The 25,862-nt window shown below is 45.8% G+C and overlaps 1 protein-coding gene across 5 annotated transcripts in view; it reads left to right on the plus strand.

Moving 5' to 3' along the window:
* The window catches only part of ADK (adenosine kinase), a 568,464-nt gene that overhangs the window by 294,789 nt on the left and 247,813 nt on the right, over positions 1-25,862 (plus strand). For all 5 annotated transcript variants that reach the window (XM_074958637.1, XM_074958633.1, XM_074958635.1 and 2 more), the window contains one exon: positions 705-813. In XM_074958637.1, the coding sequence (XP_074814738.1) occupies positions 705-813 (109 nt within the window). The remainder of the gene's footprint in view (positions 1-704; positions 814-25,862) is intronic.

The raw sequence follows: 25,862 nt of genomic DNA on the forward strand, positions 1-25,862 counted from the left end.
GAGGAAAAGGTTATTTATGCTTCCTTATCCTTTTAAATTATACTTTTGCTTCAGTAAATGATGATCTGGCAGAATATATTCATCTCAATTCTTTCTCCTATTGCCCTGTAGTTTTTGGAGTTTTGGGTCATTTCATATTAAATTAATTCATATTAGTGGAGGTGGTTCCTAGTACCATAAATCTCTGATAGAAAAAAATAACCCTGCATGCACTGTTCTTGATTTCCCTTTTCCATAGAAAGGAAGTTTTCCTTTTTTTTTTCCCCTTTACAACAATTTTTATTTTAAAATATGCAGAAGGATCTAATGCTTAGAGCAGGGAACTAGGGGCCAGAACTCTCCCCAGGTATACAGTGTGTTCATGGGCAAGTGTTTTTACACCGGAGTGGTTGTGTTAAATCTTTTCATAGTGGAATTGCATACTAATGACTGTGTATGTGTATGACATACGTTTATAGGTTTCTCCGTAAATGTGGATTTAAAAAAATGTTTCTCAAGTTTTTATGATTTTTCTCTCCGTATAAATTTATACATGTTATGTAGATATATTTTACATGGACTATTTAACTATTTTACATTATGGTAGCATTCACGCCCTCAGATATAAGTATTTTTAAAGAATCTTTTTATCTGATGGGAAGAACAATACTAGTGTTAAGAAAAAGGATGTGTCTAATTAATATGTGTTTCTTTGGTCATTTTAGGTCTCTTGTAGCTCACCTTGCTGCTGCCAATTGTTACAATAAGGAAAAACACCTTGATCTGGAGAAGAACTGGAAACTGGTGGAAAAGGCCAAAGTTTATTACATAGCAGTAAGTTTGGCTTATTTTAAAGTTATGAAATGTTTGTGGGTTACTGTACTCAATTTCTGTAGCACTAGTGTCCATTTTGCATATGATGCAGGATAACTTTTGTGAATGTTGAGAAATAAAATGTCTGCTTCTGTTGTAACTTGATCAGATTTGTTTACCTTGAAGTTTACATCCTTGTAAATACTGTTAGTTATATGCATTCTTAAAATGAGCACAGGAAGCCATAAGAAAGAACACATTTTAAGAGTTTTTATAATAGTGCACCAAATTTACATTTCACATTTTCTGGCAAATTGTTGTGAAGGATGCATAGATCATGTAGAAAAACAATATTAGCCTAATTATTCACTGCAAACAGTTTGAGTTTATTTGTGTGAACCATCTTAATTGCTATTTATTCCATAGTAATTACCATTGCAACTTACAACTTGATATTTCAGAAACAATGATCATGACAAGTCTCTTGAATATGGGCAGAGGGGGCAAGCTATGATATCAGTGACTAAATTTTACTTCTGGTACCAAGCTTTGGGGGAAAATGAAAAATTTTCAAGGCGGAAAAAAACCAGTTAGTTTTCAGAATAAATATTATTTCTTGGGTTTTTTTTTTAAATTTTGGAATTAATGAAACCATATTTGTGTAGATTGCCTTCTGCCTACATATAAGTGGTAAATTTTTCATCTTTCTCTCTTGATATGACCAATGGCAATTAGAAAATGTATAAAACATCTATGATAGATTAAAAACACATAATATGCAGATAATACATGCTTTCTGTATGAAAGCTGCTGTCATTTCGCAACCTGAGCTATTTGGGAACAGCTGGTAAGAAGTGTAAAAAATTGATTATCCAGGAGGAATAAGTACATTGAAAATAGTTATTTCTTTCAGCTAGCGTTAATGTCTCCTACAGCCTGTTAGTGTGCACTGCTGTAGGCTTTACATGGTTGTTATTGATTCTTGTATATGGCCAAGGATGCCCCTTTATAGCTGTCAAACAAATACTTACACTGAGAAGATTATACAAAGGAAAGACATCCCATTGCTTCTGCTGCATATTTAAGATGTATTTAAAAAATATGTATTTCTTCAATAGTCTGCTCATCTTTAATGTATACTTTTAAAAATGGACAGTATTTTAAATTTCAGATGATTATACTGTAGTCTGTTCTGAATGCCAGACTTGGGGCTAAATGCTATAGAGCTAAAAATTGCAGCAAGAATTGAGTATTGTTAAATGAAGAAGAATGACAAATGTTAGCCAAAGCCATACTGAACTAAGCTGTCTGTTTTCTATATTTGATACTTGTATATAATTATCACTGAATCTTTTAATGTGTGATTTAGAATAATTATTCTTAGTTGAAATGGTTCAGGGAAAGTTGGGAAGGTCACATAAGGGGAAAAAAGGGATTTTGTTGTATAGAAGTCCACTCTACACTTAATTTTGGTTTTAGAAGCCCATCTTCTGTGTTCAAGCACCGAGCTCAACCACACATTGAGGAGCCGATTTACCGTACAGATTTGGGCTTATATTAAAGAGAAATTCCTGAAGTCTGATGGCCATCCAGACTTTATTACCCTCATTGACCAAGAAGCACAAAAGTTAGGGAATAAGCTTGCAAAACTGAGAATAAAACAGAAGATATGAATAAATTTCAATGGAGAAGAGCTGGGAAATTTCAAATTTCAACTGTGAAGAGCTGGGAAATTATACTGGATATTTGAAAATGAAGGGCAGATTCATGGAACACCAGGTTGATAGTGGGACCCGGAGAATATTCTGGCAAGAAGAGGCCAATTGTCATTTTCTCCTCTCTCTTTGTTGCATTCTTCCCTCAGTCCAGTTCTCCATTGTGTATGACCACTACAAAGGTGCAGTACTGCCACCACTCAAGCCAGTAACTTGGATGATAGACTGCAAAATAGAGTTAACCCCATCCTTTTTTGGTGATGGTTGCAACATCCCAGTACTTAACAAGGTTAATCAATTGGCATTTCTTCTGGATCCCTGCCATTAATTGTCTGCTGGAAATCCTCTATCTTCTGCTGTCATTGGGACTGAGACACAGAATTTGAGCTCAAACTTTGATGACTCATAGTGACCACTTGGAGTAGATCGTTCATTTCTGACTGGGTTTGATAGTGGTAAACTGAAACAATGCAATATTTTGAGATACACATCATTTCTGGATAGGCCAATTCGGTAAAATTTCATTTGTTCTTTTGGAATGTGCTGCTCTTGATGTGAGAAATAAATTTCTGAAAATAGGAAATGTTTTTCATGCGTCAACTAACTCCCTCCCTACTTCCCGGAAAACTAGATAGCCTTTTCAGGAGAGTCTAAAATTGTCCAGTTCCCACCTGACATTGTTTGTTCAACAGTTCTATATATTAGAACTCTTACTGAATGACTTATTGAGAGCTTTCTTTATCCTCCATACAAGGTACCTCTCAAGGTCTCTGGAACACTTTTGACTTTATTAAACATAGTATCCATTCAACGTTTAGTCTAGTGTTGCACACTCTTTGCAATACTTTATGAAAAAATCTCTTTAAAGTTCTTAACCATTAAGACTATTTTTGAGATAGCAGCATTTGCTTACAGAACACACTCTCTCTTTTCAGGTATCCATAAAGACAACTTAACCGGCGTACTGTGCTATCTTTTATGCCCAAACACTCCATTATTTTTTCACCAGAATCAGGATATTCAGGATCTCCTATCTTAATGCCCATTTCCTTCCAAAAAAGCTGAGGCATCTCAAAAACTTAGATATAAAAAATGCCATACAATTCTATTGAATTGAACAGAAGGCCTTGGAGCTTTACAATCTGTTCATACACTGGATTATGATACGCCAAAGAAAAGACATAAAGCCAATAAGCATTCAAATGTATTATTACTGAAGTATATGCTGTGACAAAGTTCCTCCTCTACCTTGGTGGGTCTTGCGCTTATTGGCGGATTTGCTTGCCTTGGAGCTTCATGGCAGCCCTCAGCTTGGCCGTTTTTCTGAACCCATAGTCCAGGTCGACAACTGCTGTGTCTAACCAGGAGTTGGGAGGTTTGGGGGGAACTCAGGCACGCCCTCTACTCTGGGTTCCAGCCCAGGGCCCTGTGGAATGCAGCTGTCTAGAGTGCCTCCTGGAACAGCTGTTTGACAGCTACAACTCCCTGGGCTACTTCCCCATGGCCTGCTCCCAACACCTTCTTTATTCTCACCATAGGACCTTCCTCCTGGTGTCTGATAATGCTTGTACTCCTCAGTCCTCCAACAGTCCGCGTTCTCACTCTCAGCTCCTAGTGCCTCTTGCTCCCAGCTCCTCACATGCGCACCACAAACTGAAGGAAGCTCCTTTTTAAACCCAGATTAGCCTGCCTTAATTGATTCTAGCAGCTTCTTGATTGGCTGCAGGTGTTCTAATCAGCCTGTCTGTCTTAATTGTCTCCAGAAGGTTCCCGATTGTTCTGGAATCTTCCCTGTTCCCTTACACAGGGAAAACGGACCTACTTAACCTGGGGCTAATATATCTGCCTTCTATTACTCTCCTGTAGCCATCCAGCCCAACCCTGTCACAATACGCATGAAAGCCTTGTCCTGAGGATATCAAGCTATTCCATCTTCTAGGTACAGATGGGCAATGCTTCCCTAAGACAGTTCTGAAATATTGTATGGTCCCCTATATATACTTACTAGAGTAGATACATATGCCTTTTCAAATGCAGCATTCAGTAGAGCAGCATTCAGAAGAAACTCAGCCCTGAAATCTAATCAGTTCACAGAGGGGGAACAGGTCCAAAGAAAAAGAACAATGGACCTATGGCAGAACCCTGAGAGGGAATTTGTGTTACCGTTTATGAACACAATACATTCATTTTATCCATCTGGCGAAAAGATGTAGACAGATTGGAGAGAAACTACCAAAGAAGAGAACCTTGAAAACCATAGGTTGAAGAAAGATGTAGGCCAGGCTGAACCAATTCTCTAAAGTTGGGAAAACTGAAAAAGATGTCAAGGAAAGAAAGAAGAAAACAGAAGACTGATCAATTCTTTTAGTTTTGAAATAATTCCATATTTTAGCAATTTTTCATAATATTTTACAGGTGAGTATCTTCAAACCCCCTCCCTTCCACTCTCCAGTCTTAATTAAACACAGCAGTTTCTTCCATTGGCATTGTATCCTACAGATTCTTATCTTCTTTTCATTCTGGATCAGCTGTACTTTTGGTGGCTAATCAGAGTTTCCTGACAGGACTTTAATGTTTGCTCATGCTTGGGCACTTACGCTTCCTCAAAGTTCCTGTTTAAGAGTTCTTCCTACTCTAAACATCAAAGTACTGTCTGTTTCTGTAGTCCATTAATGGGCCGTATCCTGAACTCTGATTTTATTTATGTAAGACTTATGTTTCTTAGTGGTTTTCTTCTATCAATATGTACATTCTTTTGGGACTGGATTTTTAGAAATTGTGGCTAAAATTTTCAAATTAGAGTGACCTAAATCTCTATTTAGGCACCTGAATGGTCTGATTTTTTCAGAGACACTGCACTACCATTATTGTGATTATTTAGGCATCTAAATAGGAAGTCTGATTGTCAGATGACCATCTGCAATTCTTCTTGTGAACTGCAGGTGCTCACACTTCTGAAAGTCAGAGTACTTATTTAGGTGCCTAATTTAGACACTTACATTTGAAAAAAATTCCAAACATTTGGAATTTAATATAATACAATCTTTATTAATATCTCCTGTGAAAAAAAGGGCTGCCTATTGAAGAGAGCCATTGAGGAGAGCAGAAAAGGAGGGTCTTATTCAGATGTTTTACTTTTTATTTGACTCTGTTATTCAATAAACACTGTTATATATTGACATGGAATTCTCTGCTTATCCAATGACAATGGGGAAAAAATTGAGAACAGAGGAAGTGCTTGTCTTCATTAAAAGTTGCAGTTAACCAGGTGGGATTTTAATTCAGTTCTGATGATTGATTCTGCTTCCTCATGCAGACAGAATAATATAAACTTTTCCTTATGTGTTGTATCCTGTTCCATATTTTTCCTCATGTCCCAATTAGATATCACCATTTCTCCCAGTTAGTGTTTCTCAATTTGCTCTTCAGTACTGTACCCATGTTAATTAATGTTTGCTGTTGGAGGTGTAGAGTAGGTGAAGTACCATAACTTGTTGCTGTTAATGCATTAATTGCTTATATCTTTGTACTCTTAGAAATTTCTTTGTTTTGCCTTTAGTTGTTCATCTGCTCATAAACAGTTGCCCCTTACTGAGTGCGTTGAAATTACATGATTGATTACCATTACTGTTCTATTTAATAACTCACATGTTAATGTGGTGGCTTTTAGTGTTGAATAATTGCACAGCTTTTAAGAATGTTAAACCAATCAGATCACTGAATTAGTAGAATATCCAAATGACCCTTTCCTTAAAAGGGAAAATAATAGATTGTTGGTGAGGGAATGTCTTTGAATTACTTTTTAAAGTTAAGGCTTGTAAACAAAAAAAAAAACCTTTTAATTTGTGAGTGCTTAAGAGAAAGAGACAAACGGGGTATCTTTTATTGGACCAACTTTTGTTGGTGAGAGAGAAAAAGCTTTCAAGCTTAGACAGCTCTTCAGTTCTAGGAAGTTTACTCAGAGTGTCACAGCTACATACAAGATGGAACAGATTGTTTAACATAAGTAGTTAACATATTAATATATTTCAATGATGTCTCTTTAAAATCTTTGCTATTTTAGTGTCTTCAAGGGCTTTTTGAGTAGCCAATTGGCAATTAAAGGATATGTCATCATGTGGCTCAGCTCCCTGCAGGACCAATATTTGTTTCTCCTTTAGCATGGGTGCCTGTTTAATGCCTCTGATGCTCAGTTCTTTGCCCTGGCAGTGCTTGAAACTTTCATGTTCCTCAGTACCTATGAATTTGTCAGAAAGAAGATATAGGGCAGTGATACAGTTCTGTGGTGACCTAGAATCCTATTTTCGACGTCTCTGACTCAAGGAATATTTCCAACACACCTCTGAACAGCGTACTAACCCACAGAGACCTTCCTACCAACACTACAAAAAGAAGGATGCTGGGTGGACTCCTCCTGAAGGTCAAAACAACAGACTGGACTTCTACATAGAGTGCTTCCGCCGATGTGCACAGGCTGAAATTGTGGAAAAGCAGCATCACTTGCCCCATAACCTCAGGCGTGCAGAACACAGTGCCATCCACAGCCTCAGAAACAACTCTGACATCATAATCAAAAAGGCTGACAAAGGAGGTGCTGTCGTCATCATGAATAGGTCGGAATATGAACAAGAGATTGCTAGGCAGCTCTCCAACATCACATTCTACAAGCCATTACCCTCTGATTCCACTGAGGGTTACCAAAAGAAACTACACCGTCTGCTCAAGAAACTCCCTGAAAAAGCACAAGAGCAAATCCGCACAGACACACCCCTAGAATCCTGACCTGGGGTATTCTATCTGCTACCCAAGATCCATAAACCTGGAAATCCTGGACTCCCCATTATCTCAGGCATTATCCTGCACCCTGACAGCAGGATTGTCTGGCTATGTAGACTCCCTCCTCAGGCCCTACGCTACCAGCATTCCCAGCTATCTTCGAGACACCACTGACTTCCTGAGGAAACTACACTCCATTGGTGATCTGCCTGAAAACATCATCCTAGCCACTATGAATGTAGAAGCCCTCTACACCAACATTCCACACAAAGATGGACTACAAGCCGTCAGGAACACTATCCCCGATAATGTCACGGCAAACCTGGTGGCTGAACTTTTGTGACTTTGTCCTCACCCATAACTATTTCACATTTGGGGACAATGTATACCTTCAAATTAGCGGCACTGCTATGGGTAGCCGCATGGACCCACAGTATGCCAACATTTTTATGGCCGACTTAGAACAACGCTTCCTCAGTTCTCATCCCCTAATGCCCCTACTCTACTTGTGCTACATTGATGACATCTTCATCATCTGGATCCATGAAAAAGAAGCCCTTGAGGAATTCCACCATGATTTCAACAATTTCCATCCCACCATCAACCTCAGCCTGGACCAGTCCACACAAGAGATCCACTTCCTGGACACTACGGTGCTAATAAGTGATGGTCACATAAACACCACCCTATACCAGAAACCTACTGACCACTATTCCTACCTACATGCCTCCAGCTTTCACCCAGACCACACCACACGGTCCATTGTCTACAGCTAAGCTCTACGAAACAACCGCATTTGCTCCAACCCCTCAGACAGAGACAAACACCTAGAGGATCTCTATCAAGCATTCTTACAATTACAGTACCCACCTGCAGAAGTGAAGAAACAGATTGATAGAGCCAGAAGGGTTGCCAGAAGTCACCTACTACAGGACAGGCCCAACAAAGAAAATAACAGAATGCCACTAGCCGTCACCTTCGGCCCCCAACTAAAACCTCTCCAGCTCATCATCAAGGATCTACAGCCTATCCTGAAGGACGACCCATCATTCTCACAGAGCTTGGGAGACAGGCCAGTTCTTGCTTACAGACAGCCCCCCAACCTGAAGCAAATACCAGCAACCACACAACAGAACCACTAACCCAGGAACCTATCCTTGCAACAAAGCCCGTTGCCAACTGTGTCCACATATCTATTCAGGGGACACCATCATAGGGCCTAATCACATCAGCCACACTATCAGAGGCTCGTTCACCTGCACATCTACCAATGTGATATATGCCATCATGTGCCAGCAATGCCCCTTGCCATGTACATTGGCCAAACTGGACAGTCTCTACGTAAAAGAATAAATGGACACACATCAGACATTAATAATTATAACATTCAAAAACCAGTTGGAGAACACTTCAATCTCTTTGGTCACTCGATTACAGACCTAAAAGTGGCAATTCTTCAACAAAAAAAACTTCAAAAACAGACTCCAATGAGAGACTGCTGAATTGGAATTAATTTGCAAACTGGACACCATTAAATTAGGCTTGAATAGAGACTGGGAGTGGATGTGCCATTACACAAAGTAAAACTATTTCCCCATGTTTATATTCCCCCCTACTGTTCCTCACATGTTCTTATCAACTGCTGGAAATGGCCCATCTTAATTATCACTACAAAAGGTTTTCTTCTCTCCGGCTGGTAATAGCTCACCTTAACTGATCAGTCTCGGTATAGTATGTATGGTAACACTCATGGTTTCATGTTCTCTGTGTATATAAAATCTTCCTGCTGTATTTTCCACTACATGCATCCGATGAAGTGGGTTTTAGCCCACGAAAGCTTACGCTCAAATAAATTTGTTAGTCTCTAAGGTGCCACAAGTACTCCTGTTCTTTTTGCTGATACAGACTAACACAGCTGCTGCTCTGAAACTTTTCTACTCTTATAATTGTGCTCAGCTGAATTTTTGGTTTGTTCTCTTCAGAATTGTAAGGTCACATCCTGCTTTCATGTGAGGTGATGGTGCCTAGACCTCAGTGTCACATTTCATTCAGCCTGTTTGTTCATAAGATGCTAGTTCACCATTATCCATGAGAATCTAAACTTTCCTATGTATTTTCATGTGATGGTAAATCATTCAAATTTTACAACACTGAAGGCTTACTCGTATGAATCTAAAAGATATTCAGTGATCCCAACTGTCTTGTTTGAAGGATGATATGCCACCATATGGCACCCCATACTCCTTGGAAATGTGCTAACATTGTACACTGATTACTGCAGCTGTTCGGAAAAAGTAAGTATTTTTTAAAAAATTGTTAGAAATTTTCTGTGAATTTCTTGTTTTTTCAACAAAAAATTTGTTTTTTATGTGGGAAACACTTGCATATCTTATATAGGGGCAAACACTTGCACATCTTATCTTCCTTTTCCCCATTTGTAAAAGGCTGAAGTAAAAAAAATTTGGGATTTTTTTTCTCCCTAACTTCAAATATTTTTACTTTTCCCTCCTTGTTTGATTGTGGAGCGGTGTGGGTGGCAGGGGTAGGGTGGGGTGCACAAAGTTACTTTACCTTTCCCTCTCCAATGAAAACAGAATTTGTTGAAAACATTCAGAATTTTTCATTTTGAAAATTTTCATAAAAGATAAACAAACACTTCAGCCAAAATGAAATTTGGCAAACACAATTGGTTTGGTTAAAAAGGTATTTTCCATTTATTAAAAATAAAAATGTTTGAAAGAAAATTTTCAATAAGCTCTGTTGCTTACAAACACTATTTCAGTATTTTGATACTTAGAATCTGGATGACACAGATTATTTAACTGAAATGGATTGGGGTTCTTAGAACAGTTCAAAAGGTATTAACTCTTTGCTCTACAAGCAAACTGGAGAAACAGGTTCCCATTCACTACTATTGGTGGCGTATGATGATGGCCTTCAGTGGCATTGTATTTAGGATAAAATCTTCTAAATCTGTTTAGATTGTATGCATGCACTTAAAAAAGAACAAAGCAAAATATATTTTATGCTACACTGAACAAAAAGGTAGCTTTTGAGTTTTAACCATTCTTTATTTGAGTGTATGATATGTAATACTGTTTTAAATATGCCCATTAAATTAAATAAATTACAGTTTAATACTTCAGTACCTCTGTATATTTATAAAACTAATAAGTGCATAATTTTAATGGCAACCACTTTTCAAGATTATGTATTTTGTTTTATAGATTCTGTTCGAAGGACAGAATGTCATGTATTTGCAGTGGGTGATAATCAATACAGTATAATATGCCTACCTGTTGGAGGAATAGTTCTTAAATCTCCAAAGTCCATGGCATATTTATGAACATATAAAATGTCATTTTTACATTTATTTTCCTACAATGGCTACTTATCTAAGCAGAGAAATACTGTGGTAGTATATGGGCTTCATGGTGGAATTATCTGGTTTCAACATGATTGTCAAAACTTTAGCTTGATGTCAGCAATGTGTAGCACATCTTAAATACTACTTCACAGCATTTTGTTCTTTTTACATGGTTTTGGGCTATTCTGCTTTAGAGAAAAAAATTCTGATATAACAATGTAAGTATAAATGAAATTTCTTTTGTGCTGTCTCCTCCTTTCAAAGGTATGTTCAATGAAGCCATTTTTATTATAATTTAGTTATATGATGATTGATACATTTAAGATGGATTGTGATCAGTATTTTGAGATGTGCTGGTGCTTCCCTATGCATGGGAAACTAGTGGCACTCACAGAGACTGGCAGAAATCAAAATATCCACCAAGTATTTGTAGCTGTGGATAGCTGCACAATACTCATGCCTCCACTGATATTCTTAACTGTAATGGTCCAACATTTCCTAAATAACTGCATCTGGGAATAATTCGTAGATTTGAAGGTTGGAAAGGAACCATTCTTATCTTCTAGTCTGATCTCAAAGATGAGGCCACAGCTAGCAGTGGATGATTGTAATGTTACATCACTGGCATGTTGTATCTTGTCACTTCCAAAACCACCATTTTGTAAGATTGTACTTTTGGGAATTATGGAGGAAACAGGGTGCCAACTACCATGAGCAGGTCCTGTAGCTGTGTAGAAAGGAAAATCCATACATCCTTCACAGGCATGCAGCACAGTACCCAAATATTTCCTATCTCATAAGCAATTGAGAAATAAAAACAACTTTTCCCTCCCTTTAAAGAAAGGAAAACTTGATCAAAATGTGAACCAAAGGTCTTGTAAATTTTCAGCACAATGTATTGAGTAATGCCATGATACATACTGCATATTGTGAAGATACACAATGAAGTCTCACCCTGCATCTCAGAATGTGATTCTATATGCAGATGTCTTTGTTACTAACTTCTCAAGTAATTTAACTGGAAAAAAGCTGGGTTGGGTTCTGTTTGCTTTCTGGGGATTTTTGCAAATTGCGATCCACAATGGTCCAATCCAGTATGTGAAGATTATTGATGCTTACCTTGTGGAGAAAAAAAAAATCCATCAAACAATATTTCAGAAATGTTACCCACCCTTTTCCCAAATAGCAAATTAACAGGAGCCCACGTAACAAAGAGAATAAAAATGTTTATTTGTAAATATTCACCTTTAAGTTGCCAATGATATTTATTTATATGTGGAATATGCACACTCTTCCCCCACCCTCCCTGCATCCCAGTAGCCTTTAAATTGCAGATAAACTTCCTCAGCACAGTCAGCACAGTAATTAGTGAAGCTTGGTCATTGCTCCTCTTATCATGTGATTTTTAAGAATGCATTATTAGAGCACTTACACAGCCAGTCTAGCTGCAACAGCCAGACAGCAACAGCAGTGCCATTTTTCACAAAGAAAATGTTGAACAGGAGCCAAATGTTTGGTGGCAGAGTCTGTTGCTAGGAAATCAAGTTCCTGAGGCGATTAATGACAAAGCAAGCAATAACAAGAAGGCAGAATTACAGATTTAAAAGAGAAAAAAGTGGTTGGTGTTATAATTACCCAAAGAAATCTGCACTCATTAAATTGGCTGTTTTTATGATTGACTTTAATTGGAGGTTAGCTCAGATATTTAGCTCCTTTCCCACCCCTTTAAACACACACATGAACATAATCTGTAGAACTGCAGACTTGTTTTTCTAAGCATTGAGAGGAGCTTGCCCTGTAATTTGATCCCCCCTGACAGATGCATTTTCTATGCTGCCATTTTGAATTAACCTATTGTGCAACAATTTTCCTCTGCTCTGTTGAATAAAACATCAAGTCTTATTACCTCAGATGGATTTGATAGAGTAAAAGAATGTACTTCTAGCAGAAGTAGACTATTTGCAGTGAGTTCAGTGATTGAACTCTGCCAACAAGCACCAATAATTTGTGATATGTACTTAAAGCATGAGGTGAGGGGAAGAAAGAGCCATATGGGGGTTCTCTTTGGAAGTATGAAGTTCAGACTGTCACCTCAAAGTAATATTGCTGTTTGCATTAAGGTTGTTTCCCAAGATGGGGACTTCTAGATAAGCTGTGTTAGCTAACAGAGTTTTTACCATTATTCAGATTTATTTAATTAGAATGTTTAAAAAAATTAACAGTTTGATGGCTTCTTTGGGGCCATTCTTCCTGGAGATAGTCTTCCTCCCAAATTTGCACTTAATATAAACAGATCTTTTTTTAGAAAGAAAATTTTATTCTCTCATAGGAAAATGAATCTGACATTTAAATCCTGTCCTGTTTCATTGATCATTTTCAAGTCTACAGAAAGAGCTGTTCCTATCGTATACAACTAGTTGTAACTGAGAAATTATCATGATACACTTACAGTACCTGTAAGTGAACATACAGAAGCTGAACTGTAAGAGCTACATGATGTCACAACTCTCCAAATCCCTAATCTGAAACAATAGAGCTGCAAGTATTCTAGCCAACAATACGCACATTGCTAATCAGATGCCATTGCCAGGCTGTCTGCTTTGTTAAATACCCAGGTTCCCTGAGGCAAGAAGACAGCTGCTATAACTACTATGAAATTTGGTAGCTCAATCTATTTTTGCTACCCTTGGGCTATCAAGCTACTGTTAATTTAGACCACCCCAATTGGTACACTTCAGGGATTTTTTTTCCAGTGTTTGTAATTAAAATGATAAAACATCATTATTACTCAGAAGACGTTGTGTACATTTTGCAGTTGACAGATACCTACGGAGATAAACCCAGCGTGTAATTTTCGTTGACATAATGGTTGTAATTGCATTTCCCTTTTAAAAATATATTGCTTTTTAGAAAAAAATGGGAGGTGGGAAAATGGCATGCTTTTATTTCATTAGCAAAATTTGTAAATCTGCTAGAATACTAAACCAGTCTACTGGTAATGAGCCGCTTCAACTGCAAAACCTGAATCAGCCTTTGTGCAAGAAAGGGAGTGAGTGAAAATAGATATTCATCAGCCTGAACACTACCACCAGGGGGAGGAAACCTCAGAGCATATAAATCCACATTGATCTATCTGACTGCAAGCAGATTTTACAACAGAGGCCTGCAAGTGTACTTATCCTGCTCTCCCAGATGACTCTGCCTTTAGGGATGTTGAGTCTCAAATTGTATGTAAAGTCTGGGCAGACTTAACACACTATTTAAATGTAAATTAAAAGAGAAGCTTCCATATTCAAGGGGGTGGAGGGAGTCAATTTGAAGGAGATTTTTATCGCTATCCTCTTGCTTGTCAGTCTTATTAGATGCTATCCTTATGAGGATGTAAGATTTTAGTCTCTTACCATGTCACATTTCTTATGACGAGATCTCAAAAACAAAGCACAGGCAAATTTAGAAGAAGTTTACTGCTGTGAGTGGCATTGCTATTGCTGCTGTATCATACAATATTTGAGGATGTGAGTATTTTCCTAATACACAGGTCTTAAAAAAAAATTCATTCCAGAAAGATTTTAAAACTACTATATTCACCTTTGACATTGACATTATCCCCTGTGACAAAGTTCTTGCTCTACCTTGGTGGGTCTTGTGCTTATTGGCGGATTTGCTCACCTTGGAGCTTCACGGCAGCCCTCAGCATGGCCGTTTTTCTGAATTCACAGTGCAGGTTGACTCCTCCTGTGTCTGACCAGGAGTTGGGAGAAGTTGGGGAGAACCCAGGCCCACCCTCTACTCCGGGTTCCAGCCCAGGGCCCTGTGGAATGCAGCTGTCTAGAGTGCCTCCTGGAACAGCTGTACGACAGCTACAACTCCCTGGGCTACTTCCCCATGGCCTCCTCCCAACACCTTCTTTATCCTCACCATAGGACCTTCCTCCTGGTGTCTGATAATGCTTGTACACCTCAGTCCTCCAACAGTCCGTGTTCTCACTCTCAGCTCCTAGTGCCTTTTGCTCTCAGCTCCTCACACGCACACCACAAACTGAAGTGAGCTCCTTTTTAAAACCCAGGTGCCCTGATTAACCTGCCTTAATTGATTCTAGCAGCTTCTTGATTGGCTGCAGGTGTTCTAATCAGCCTGTCTTAATTGTCTGCAGGAGGTTCCTGATTGTTCTGGAACCTTCCCTGTTACCTTACCCAGGGAAAAGGGACCTATTTAGCCTGCTCTCCTATTGCTGCCCTCTGGCCTGGGCTTTTCTTGCTTTTTGCCTCTGCTTCGGCTCTCCCCCCCCACCCCACCCCGACCGGGCCAGACGCTCTCCCCCTTTCTTTTTTTTTTGTTTTTTGTTTTTGTTTTTTCTTTCTCTGCTGTTGCTAGAGTGCTGGCCGGCTGCCGGCCGGCTGTTAGCACCCTCCCGCCGCCCGCCCTCGGACGCTGCTGCCACTCCAGCTGAAATCCCCCCCCCGAGAGAAGGGGGGCCTGCTGACCCTCTCCCCGGAGTGGGGGAGCAGAAGGACCCAGACCCAGCCGCTTGCTGTTTGTTTGTGGACCCGTCTCCGGCTGAGAGAATTTCTTATTACCTGCTCTGGCATCCCTGGAATGTTGGAGCTGCGAAAAAGAAAGCCCGGACAAGGAAGGGAAACAGCCGTCTACTGGAGGAACACCTCCCGGGGAATCTACAAATTGTCGTGGAGGGGGCCCAAGACTGAGTAACTTTCGAACTGTGCTCTCGTGTGGGGGGAGGCCTTGACTGTGTCGTGACTGTGTTTGTAGGGACACAGGGGGTGTGGCACGGAGCTGCCCCCGGATCCATCTGTGTGTCGTCCCCCACACACACTACTATCCTCATCACTGCCCCCTCCATCGTCATTGCTGGCTGTTTAACATCTGCCTCTGGACTTAGCTGCTCACCCTGATTCCACCGTGTGGGCCAGAAACACCAGCCAACCAAACAGGACTCTCTGGACAAGCGTATGGTGGTTCATGTTGCCCCCCCCCCCCCCGAACTGCCCATCCCACAGTCCGTCCCTTTTTACCTGACCCCAACTCCACTTAACCACCTGCCACCGCCCTCGCTGGGGCATTGGCAATGGAGGGCACTGGGGTGACCTCCGCTGCTGCTATGCCCACCGCCTCCCCAGACTCTAGGGGAGCCCCCCCAGCCGGCAGGAAAGGCCAGGGCAAGAAGAAGGGGAAGGGCCCCGCTAAAACCACCAGGCCCTCCGTGGCAGGGGCCACCCCCACTGCTGAGGCCCCGCCACCGACCACGGTGTCCCTCCCCGCTGCTCCCTCCACCGGCTCTGCGGGTGTCCCTCCCTCACCCCCCAGGACGTATGCCCGGGCGGCAGCAGCCCCCCCGCCTGCCGCCTCGTCATCTCTCCCGCCCACTGCCTCCGCCACCATCAACAGCGGCCGGTGCCCGTTCCCCACCATGACAAGGAAGCAAGGTGTCCGATGCCTCCTGGTGCCCGCCTCGCCCCACGTGGAGACCTACGTGTGCGTGTTGGCGAGGGTGGTGGGGCCCTCGGCCATTGTGGCGGCCTCCAAAATGTATGGGAAGGTTGTCATCTTCTTAGCATCGGAGGCTGCCGCCCAGGAGGCGGTGGAGAGGGCCCTGGCGGTGGGGGGGTGTTTGTCCCCCTAGAACCGGTAGAGGACCTGGGCATCCGCCTGGTCCTGACCTCTGTCCCTCCTTTTCTCCCCAGTGCTGCCCTGTTACCCGCCCTTTCCACCTTGGGGAAACCTGTTTCTGTCATCAGCCCTCTCCCGTTGGGCTGCAAGGACCCAACCCTCCGTCACATCTTTTCCTTCCGCCAGCAAGTGCAGCTTCTACTGCTGTCGGCGGCGCGCGATGGAGAGGCGCACGAGGGGTCCTTCCTAGTCCCCCACCAGGGGGCCCGTTACGGGTGTATTTCTCCACGGGGGAAGCCCGGTGCTACCTCTGTCGGGCATCAGGGCATGTCCGGAGGGACTGCCCCTTAGCCCGGCAAGGAGGGGCACCTGGGCTTCCCGAGACCCGGCAGGACATCAGCCCCGTCATTGCCGACACCCCTGGCCGCCCGATGCCCGATACCCGAACCGCCCCCCTCCTCTTCGGACCACCACTTCTCCCGCTCAGGCCCAAGGGGCACCTCCCCTACAACGCCCAGACGAGAGGGAGAGCCCCACCTTCGCGGCTGACAATCTGGCGGGGCCTATGGAGGAGGGTGTGGCAGAGATACCACCAGGCATGGGAGCGAGCCTGTCCCAGGGAGAATCCTCCCTCCCTTATGCCATCCCACCGTCCCCACCCCCCAACCCCCTGAGCTATCGCCTTTACACCCTGACACGACCCCTGCTAACCAGCCCGCAGATGATGCCATGGAGGGCTGGGCCCTAGTCCAGGGGAAGCGAGACAAGCGGAAGGCTCAAGCTCCGCCTCATCTACCCGAGGCGGAGGCCCCCCGGAAGACAAGGAAGGGGGGCACCGATGCCAAGCCTTCCGCTTTGCCCACGAGTGCGTCCCATACACCGGTGTCAGCTGGGAAAGACGTGGTAGCACCGGAAGGTAGTGTCTCCCCTCCACGGGAGACCCTCCCCTCGAGGAAGCCCCTTCTGTCCTGACACTACTCGAAGCCCCCGTGAACCCCGAGGCAACCGTCGTGGCGGGTGCTAGCGGGGAGAACCCCGGGGCGACGGAAAGTGTCCTCTCCTCCATGTTTGAGGAGATCGAGGCCCTAGATCTGACCCCGGTCACCCAGGGGGAGGACAACCTTTTGCCAGCAAACCTCGATTTGCGTGACCTCACTCCACCCCTCTTTTCCCCATGTTCCCTCCCCCTAACTGCTGTTTCTGCTCCCACCTCCGAGGAGCCCCTGGACTCCTCCATTGACCCGGCCGCTGATGGCACCCCGCTGACGACCACCGAGCCTGCTCAGGTGACAGCCGGCGCCACGCGGCCGGGGCACGAGCCACCAGGGGCACCCCCCGTTGGTGCGGAGCAAATGATTTCCTTCCCGGGCTGGGGCCCAACAGAAGATAATCCACCTCCTGATGCTGTAGCCGCTAAATCCACCACAGAGCGCTTGCCCAGTGTCACTGAGAGTTCCCTCCCCACCCTCTTAACCCTTGAGCCTGATCGGGAGGCGCCACCATCCAGCTGCTCGCCTCCCGAAACCCAGAACCTCGCCTCTGCCCCTGCCCCTGCCCCTACCCCTATCCAGTCTACCTCCTGCGATGTTATCGCCGCCCCCGGGGCTGTCTCCTTCCCTTTTCCGACCGATGACCCCTGGGAGCGGCCTTTGCGTTCTCCTGCTCCGACCCATTAGGGGCTGCTATTTTCCCTCCACTGCCCCCTATCGCCCCAGAGCTTGAGGCGGGCCTAGAAGCTCCAGCCCATCAGGCACCCCATCAGTGCTTGTCCGTTTTAGTGGACCACGGGGCTGCACTAAGGGCCCCACCGGGGAACAACCAGGAAACCCTAATCCCACCCCCCCATGAGCTGCGAGGAGAGCTGCGGAAGTTTTTAGAGGATGTCCGTAGCTCCCGCAACAAGGTACAGCTTGCTCTCCAGCGATGGGGGGATTTTTTTCAAATTCTCTGGGCCACAAGGGCTCTCATGGGGGAAGGTAAAGGGACGGAGAAGCAGGATGCCGCGGCCTACTGGCGGGTCCGCGTCTTCCGTGACCAATTACTCACCTACGGGATGGGTCAAGGACTGTTGCGCGGCCCGCTGGGGGATGCGAGCGTCCCTGCCAGCGAGGACCCCCCCACCCCCAGCCCTTCCCATGACACCTCTCACCATCTCAACGTTGAACACCCGGGGTTGTAGGATGGCTCTCCGCAGGTCCCAGGTGCTCTCCTTCCTTCAGGAGGGAGGGTACTCTGTGATTTTCCTGCAGGAGACCCAACGGATCCGACCGCCAAAGATATTTGGCGGCTGGAGTGGGGTGACAGGGTCTACTTTAGCCATTCCATGATTCGGCAGGCTGGAGTGGCGACCCTGTTCTCCACCGACCTATGGCCCGAGGTGCTAGGGGTCGCCGAGGCCATGCAGGGTCGCCTGCTGCATTTCCGAGTCCGTATGGAGGGGCTCGTGGTTAACCTCGTTAACGTCTGTGCCCCGACATCGGGCCTGGAGCAGCTGCAATTCTATCAGCAGGCATCCGCCTTCCTCGGCACCTTAGATTCTCACGAGTGCCTGGTCCTGGGAGGGGATTTCAATACCACCCTCGAGGAGCGAGACCGCTCGGGGACCGAGCAGTGCCCGGCCGCCGCGGACACCCTCCGGGAGATAGTTGAACATCACTCCCTAGTGAACATCTGGCGTGACCACCACCCGGATGACACTTCCACGTTCACCTTTGTCCGGGTGGAAGCCCATCGGTCAAGCCACTCCCGGTTGGACCGCATTTATCTATCACGCTTCCATCTCTCACGAGCCCACTCCTCCAGCATTCGGCTGGCCCCATTTTCTGACCATCACCTAGCCACTGTGACAGCCTCCCTCTGTGCGGAGAGGCCAGGGCCGGCCTATTGTCATTTTAGCAACAGCCTGTTGGAGGATGAGGGCTTCGTGACGTCCTTCCGGGAATTCTGGCTGGCCTGGCGAGGGCAGCGGCGTGCCTTTCCCTCGGCGCGGCGATGGTGGGACCTGGGGAAGGTGCGCGCCCGGCTTTTCTGTCACGACTACACCCGGGGCACCAGCCGATGGAGAAATGCGGCGATAGACCAGTTGGAACAGGAGGTCTTAGAGCTGGAGAAGCATCTGGCCGCCAGCCCTGAAGACCCGCTCCTCTGCGGAGCGTGCCGGGAGAAGCGGGAGGAACTCCGGGCCCTCGAGGACCATCGGGCTCGGGGCGCCTTTGTTCGATCCCGCATCCGCCTCCTTCGGGAGATGGATCACGGCTCCCGCTTCTTCTATGCCCTGGAGAAAACGAGGGGGGCCAAGAAACACGTCACCTGCCTCTCGGCAGAAGACGGCACCCCCCTCACGGAACCGGCGGAGATGTGCGGGAGGGCCCGAGCCTTCTACGCAAGTCTTTTCTCCCTGGATCCGACCGACCCTAGCGCTTGCAGAGTGCTTTGGGAGGAGCTCCCTACGGTCAGCGCAAGCGACCGAGACCGCCTAGAGTTGCCTCTCACTGTGGCCGAGTTCTCGGAAGCCCTCCGTCGTATGGCCACCAATAAGTCTCCAGGCATGGACGGGCTGACCGTGGAGTTCTACCGCGTGTTTTGGGACGTCCTCGGCCCAGACCTAGTCACCGTCTGGGCCAAGTCTCTGCAGAGCAGGGTCCTCCCTCTCCTGTGCAGGCGAGCTGTGCTCGCCTTATTGCCGAAGAAGGGGGGACCTCCGCGATTTATGAAATTGGCGTCCCGTCTCGCTCCTCAGCACAGACTACAAAATCGTAGCGAAAGCAATCTTGCTGCGGCTAGGGTCTGTGCTGGTGGATGTGATCCACCCAGACCAGACCTACTCCATCCCGGACCGCAGTATCTTTGATAACCTATTTCTGGTTCGGGACCTTTTGGAACTCGGGCGTAGAGACAGTCTGTCGTTCGCCCTCCTGTCCCTAAATCAGGAGAAGGCGTTTGAGAGGGTGGACCACGGGTACCTCCTGAGCACTCTGCAGGCGTTTGGCTTCGGACCCCAGTTTGTGGGTTTTCTGCGGGTTCTGTACGCCTCCGCAGAGTGTCTGGTTAAGCTCAACTGGACCCTGACCGAACCGGTCAGTTTTGAGCGAGGAGTACGGTAGGGGTGCCCCCTCTCGGGCCAGCTGTATGCTCTGGTGATCGAGCCCTTCCTCTGTCTCCTCCGCAGGAGGTTGACAGGGTTGATGCTGCGGGAGCCGGAGCTGCGGCTGGTCCTGTCGGCGTACGCTGGTGACGTGCTCCTCGTGATCCAGGACCCCGGTGACTTGACGCAGGTGGAGGCTTGCCAGGCCATCTATTCGGCAGCCTCCTCCACCCGGGTCAACTGGGTCAAGAGCTCTGGCTTAGCAGTAGGAGACTGGTGGCAGGCAAGCTCCCTCCCACCCGCGCTTCAGACCATCCGGTGGAGCGCGGGTCCGCTGCTCTACCTCGGCATTTACCTTTCCGCCACGTATCCCTCTCCGCCGGAGAACTGGGAAAATTTAGAGGGTGGGGTGATAGAGCGGCTCTGGAAATGGATGGGACTACTTCTATGTCTCTCCGTCCGAGGAAGAGCGCTGGTGCTTAATCAACTAGTCCTGTCCATGCTCTGATCCCGGCTCAACACCCTGGTCCCGGCCCCGGGTTTCCTGACCAACCTCCGGACATTGATTCTGGGGTTCTTTTGGTCAGGAACACACTGGGCCCCTGTAGGGGTTCTTCATCTACCCCTGAGGGAAAGAGGACAGGGCCTGAAGTGTCTACACACTCAGGTCCATGTTTTCCGCCTCCAGGCCCTACAGAGGCTCCTCTATGGTGCAGGCAGTTCGGCGTGGAGCACACTGGCACACGCCATCCTGCGCCGCATCCGAGGGCTCCAATATGACCGGCAGCTCTTTTATCTCCATCCGGGAGGTCTTCCGCGAGACCTCTCCGGGCTGCCAGTCTTCTACCAGGACCTCCTCCGGACTTGGAAACTGTTTTTAATGACCAGGTCCGTGGCGGCCACGAAGGGGGCAGATCTCCTCGCGGAGCCCCTGCTATACAACCCCCAGCTCCGTGTGCAGGTGGCGGAGTCCCACTCGGTGCGCCAGAGCTTGATCCTGGCAGAAGTCACAAGAGTCGGAGACCTCCTGGACTACGACCGGGAGACTGGCTGGATCCCCTGACGCTCGCCCGGCGCATGGGGCTCTCCAGACCTCGTACCCCCCGGCGCGTACTTCAGGAGGTGAAGGCCGCTTTGCCGCCTGCTGCTCGAGCTTACCTCGACCAGGTCCTGCTCGAGGGCACGCCCCGCCCACCCTCTACGCCAGGCCCGCCAGACTTTTTAATTGGACCCCTGCCCCGCAGATCCAATCGACCCCCCCACCCCTTCACTGCGAGCCGGCTGCATGAACTGCAGCCGGTATGCTTCCAAACCGCGCCAAGGAAACATCTATACACACTCTACACCCTTCACGCCCTCACCCTAGTGTCCCGCCCCAACACAAACTGGCGAGACCTTCTGCCACCTTTGGAGGGTGAGCAGCCCTAGTGGGCCAGCCTATATTCCACCTTGGTTCTGAGGCTCGTCGGGGACATTAGTTGGCGGCTCCTTCACGGAAATGTGAGCACGGGCACGTACTTGGCGCGGTTCACCCCATCCCAGATACTTGTCTCTTTTGTGGTGTGAGGGAAACCCTGGCGCACGTATATTTGGAGTGCGCCAGGCTGCAGTCCCTGTTCCAGCTCCTCACAAATCTCCTATTATGTTTTTGGTTGCATTTTTCCCCTCACCTTTTTATTTATGCACTCCCCATCCGTGGCCTCACAAAGTCGCGGGATCTCCTAGTTAACCTTCTCCTGGCCCTGGCTAAAACGGCCATCTATAAAACCAGAGAGAGGAGGTAGGCCGATGGAGTTTCCTGTGACTGTGGGGCCGTTTTCCGATCCTCGGTCCGTTCACGTATCCGAGCGGAGTTCCTCTGGGCGGCGTCCACCGACTCCCTTGATGCTTTTGAGGAGCGGTGGGCGCTGTCCAAGGTTCTCTGCTTGGTGTCCCCATCCGGGTCCCTTTTGTCTGACCCTTTGATTGGGGGAGAGAGTAAGTGACCCCAGCCCCAGCCATTGCTGCTGCGGACACCACCACCCTAGAGGGGTCCTTTCACACGTGGGTGCACGTGCCCTTCCCCCCCCCCCGGATTGTCCACCCCACAGCCTGCCCCTCTTGTTGGGTGCTTTCAGAGGAGGGAATTGTTGGTGACACTCGGGCGTGGCGCCAGGTAACTCGAGGGGGTGGAAGACCATGAGAGTCGATGAAGCCCCCTCGCTCTGGGCCACCAGGTAACTCGGAAGGGTGGAAGACCATGAGAGTCGAGGAAGCCCCCCGCTCTGGGCCCAGGCAAGCTTGAACACTTCCCTCCCCTGAAGCTAATGAGAAAACAATTGTGATTGGTTGCTGTGTTACACATTGCATATGCTGCTGTTTTTACTTTGTAAGTGTGTTATGCAAATAAAAATATCTTTTGCTTCAAAAAAAAATTACTCTCCTATAGCCATCTGGCCCAACCCTGTCACACCCCTCAGTTTGGGATAATTTTTTAATTAAAAGAGAATTTTAAAAAAATAAAATAAATATTCAATACTTAATTAATCACAATTGATCCAAGTTCTTTGTTCTGTGTTTCTTCTACAAAAGTTAATCTCAGTTACACAGAAAGCCATGGAAGTCTCTTTAATTCTAAAAACTGCATTCTTTATGTTTCTCATTAAATGCTGCAGTAAAAATGTGCAGTCCTGAATTCAGGCCTAGACAGGAAAAAAGCCTTATAAGAGTACAATTTTAAAGTGTTGTTCTGCTCTGGAAAATTACTGTAAATTGGGACTATGAACTGTGTTTTCAATCATGTTCAGATCAAATGTGCTCTGTTTACAAACAAAAAGATGATTTATCTAACACCAGTACCTGCAAATTCAACTTGAGAGCTGAGAGTCAAGCTGGCTGAAAAGTAATGAGGCCTGGAGACCAAATAAATACTTCATTTATGCATGAGCAACCATAATAGGAGAAAGTAGAGTTGCAGATATAAATGAGAGTATAATCTATGTGCTGAAAAATTGATACTGGTGATAATGCACAAGAAGGAAAGAATGCAGCAGTGCTAGATGGGCATAGATGGAAGTGCAGCCACTTGGGCTCTCCTTCTCTAGGACTTCCTGTGCCACAAACTATGGCTTTGAGCCACAATTTGAAATGTTTTATAACTTTCTAAAATGCAGGAAATTGTACCTGGTATGTCAAAAAGGCTATGGGCTTGCCTTTAACAAAATTGAAGGACAAAACAATTTAGTTTCCTTGCTTTTATAGAAAGCAAAAATTAATATTATTGGTCTCCAAAAATGTGCACATTTCTTTGTAATTCAGAAACTGTGTTCCTTTCTTGGCTTCTACATCACGTGAACAAAAAATTTTAAAATGGCATTAGTCCACATTGTAGACTAGCGGCACTTTGTGTTATCTGAGGAAGTGGGAAAGACTGGGACAAGATAGAAATGTCAAGAACACTTTTTGATACAATACATAATTCTCATTTAGAAAACTAGATGAAGTTTCTATGTAAATAACTTACTCATCAACATCATAAAGATTTGTGACTTGCAGAACTCGTGTATGATGATATAATAGTAGCAATTTCATGTTGGAGTAGGATGGGTGTAAAGTTTCTGTGAAGACACTTCTGCACAAACTTTCAACAATAGTACACCAAAACCACAAGAAATAAACAAAATCTGTACCATTTTGTAATTGGACTTTCATCTGCTCCATTCAGTGCATTTCCGCTGGACTGTCAAGATTGTAAGACCTAAAGGAAAGGGACCGGTTATTTTTCTATATATTGTACAGCAAATGCTAACTTTGCTAAATAAATAGTGAATGTATTAATGGGGCTGATTACCATTTCAGCAAGATTCTGCTACTTGTTAACCCTATCTGAAGAATTATAGCCCACCGTGGCAGTAAGTAGGGCTTCACTGATTAAACAAAATATTATAGATCTTGAACAAGAAAAACACATAGATGTAATACTAGCAAGGGTCTGATTTAAACCAAAAGAAGCCAAAGATGCTTTGGTCTTCTCTACACTGGAAGGTGTTTTCCAGGATAGCCATATCCACAAACCCTCTTAATGGAGACGCAGCTTATACCAACAAAAGAACTCTTCTTGATATTGGTATGCCTGCAGATTTTTTATGCATAGACCAGGCCTTGGACTTCATCCTGAGACTCTAACCATCATTCACTCTCATGTCCCTATGTATTGTACATCTATGCCTGGGTTTCTGTATCTGTGAAATGCTGAGGGAGCCTACACACGTAGAGATCTGTAGATGAAAATGGCTGTATACATTGTAAGTGTTACTGTGTTTTATAACATGGATAATATGTGTGATATGTTGTGAATGCAAATGTTGCTATTGTTTGCAATTAGTTCCGTGGCAGTGGAATCTCGCCTGATGCAATGTAGTAATACCTCCCCATTTGAGATATGGAAAGGGGGTAGCAGTAGCTGATGCTATCCAGCATGTAATGTGGCTCCTTATTCTAGGTATGTCTTTCTGAGAGTGTGTAGTGTACAGCGTGGTCAGGAGGAACATCATGGAAGTGAGCATTTGTGGAGGGCAGAGGCAAGAGGTATGAGTTATCAAGGATTGCAAGGCAGTGGTGGATTAGCCAGTTGGCCAACAGGGCCCGTGCCCAGGGGCCCCAGCCGATGGGTGCCCCCGGAAAAATGGGCACCCCCGTGCCTGACCTGCTCTGCCTGCCCAGAGCTCCTGCCGAGGAGCTAGGCAAGCCCCCACGCCCCAACCCCACTCCTCAGCAGGAGCGCTGGGCAGATGGGGGAAGTCCCAGCACCCTGACCCCATTTCCCTGACAGAAGCGACTGGGTGGGAGGGTTGAGAGGGACTACAGGCAAAAGGAGTGGTGAGGGGGCCCCCACTTGCTCTGGCCGAGGGCCTCACAAATCCCTAATTTGCCTCTGGTGAAGGGCATAAAGAGTGAGGCATAAAGAAGAAAAAAGGCAGGCAAGTGGAACATGGGATAGTTGGATACCCACTACTTTTGCTCTATGAACCTATGCAAAGTGTGATCATGGTGAAAAAATGGGTGTAGCCTTGGGGGAGGGAGTGCTGTATTCTGAAGAGATTTCTCTGTAAATCAATATTAGTACTAATGAGCAACTCAGCAAAATAAAGGCACACTGACTGTGTGGGCTTGGAAGATGGTGTGTTAAACAGAGCCAGTAGTGGGAGCTTGAGCAGTGGCTTCCATTGGGGGCACACAAAAAGCGAGCAGCATTCATGGCTAGGCTTAATACCATTAATTTTGGCGCTCTTTGTGCTAGTAGTTCCTGTAGTACAGGGATTCTCAAACTGGAGGGTGGGACCCCTCAGGGGGTTGCGAGGTTATTGCATGGGGGATCGCAAGCTGCCAGCCTCTACCCCAAACCCTGCTCTGCATCCAGCATTTATAATGGTGTTAAATATTTAAAAAAGTGTTTTTAATTTATAAGGGAAGTCACACTCAGAGGGTTGCTATTTGAAAGGGATCACCAGTACAAAAGTTT

Source organism: Natator depressus, chromosome 7 (genome assembly GCF_965152275.1).
Source record: "Natator depressus isolate rNatDep1 chromosome 7, rNatDep2.hap1, whole genome shotgun sequence".
Lineage (NCBI taxonomy): Eukaryota > Metazoa > Chordata > Testudines > Cheloniidae > Natator > Natator depressus.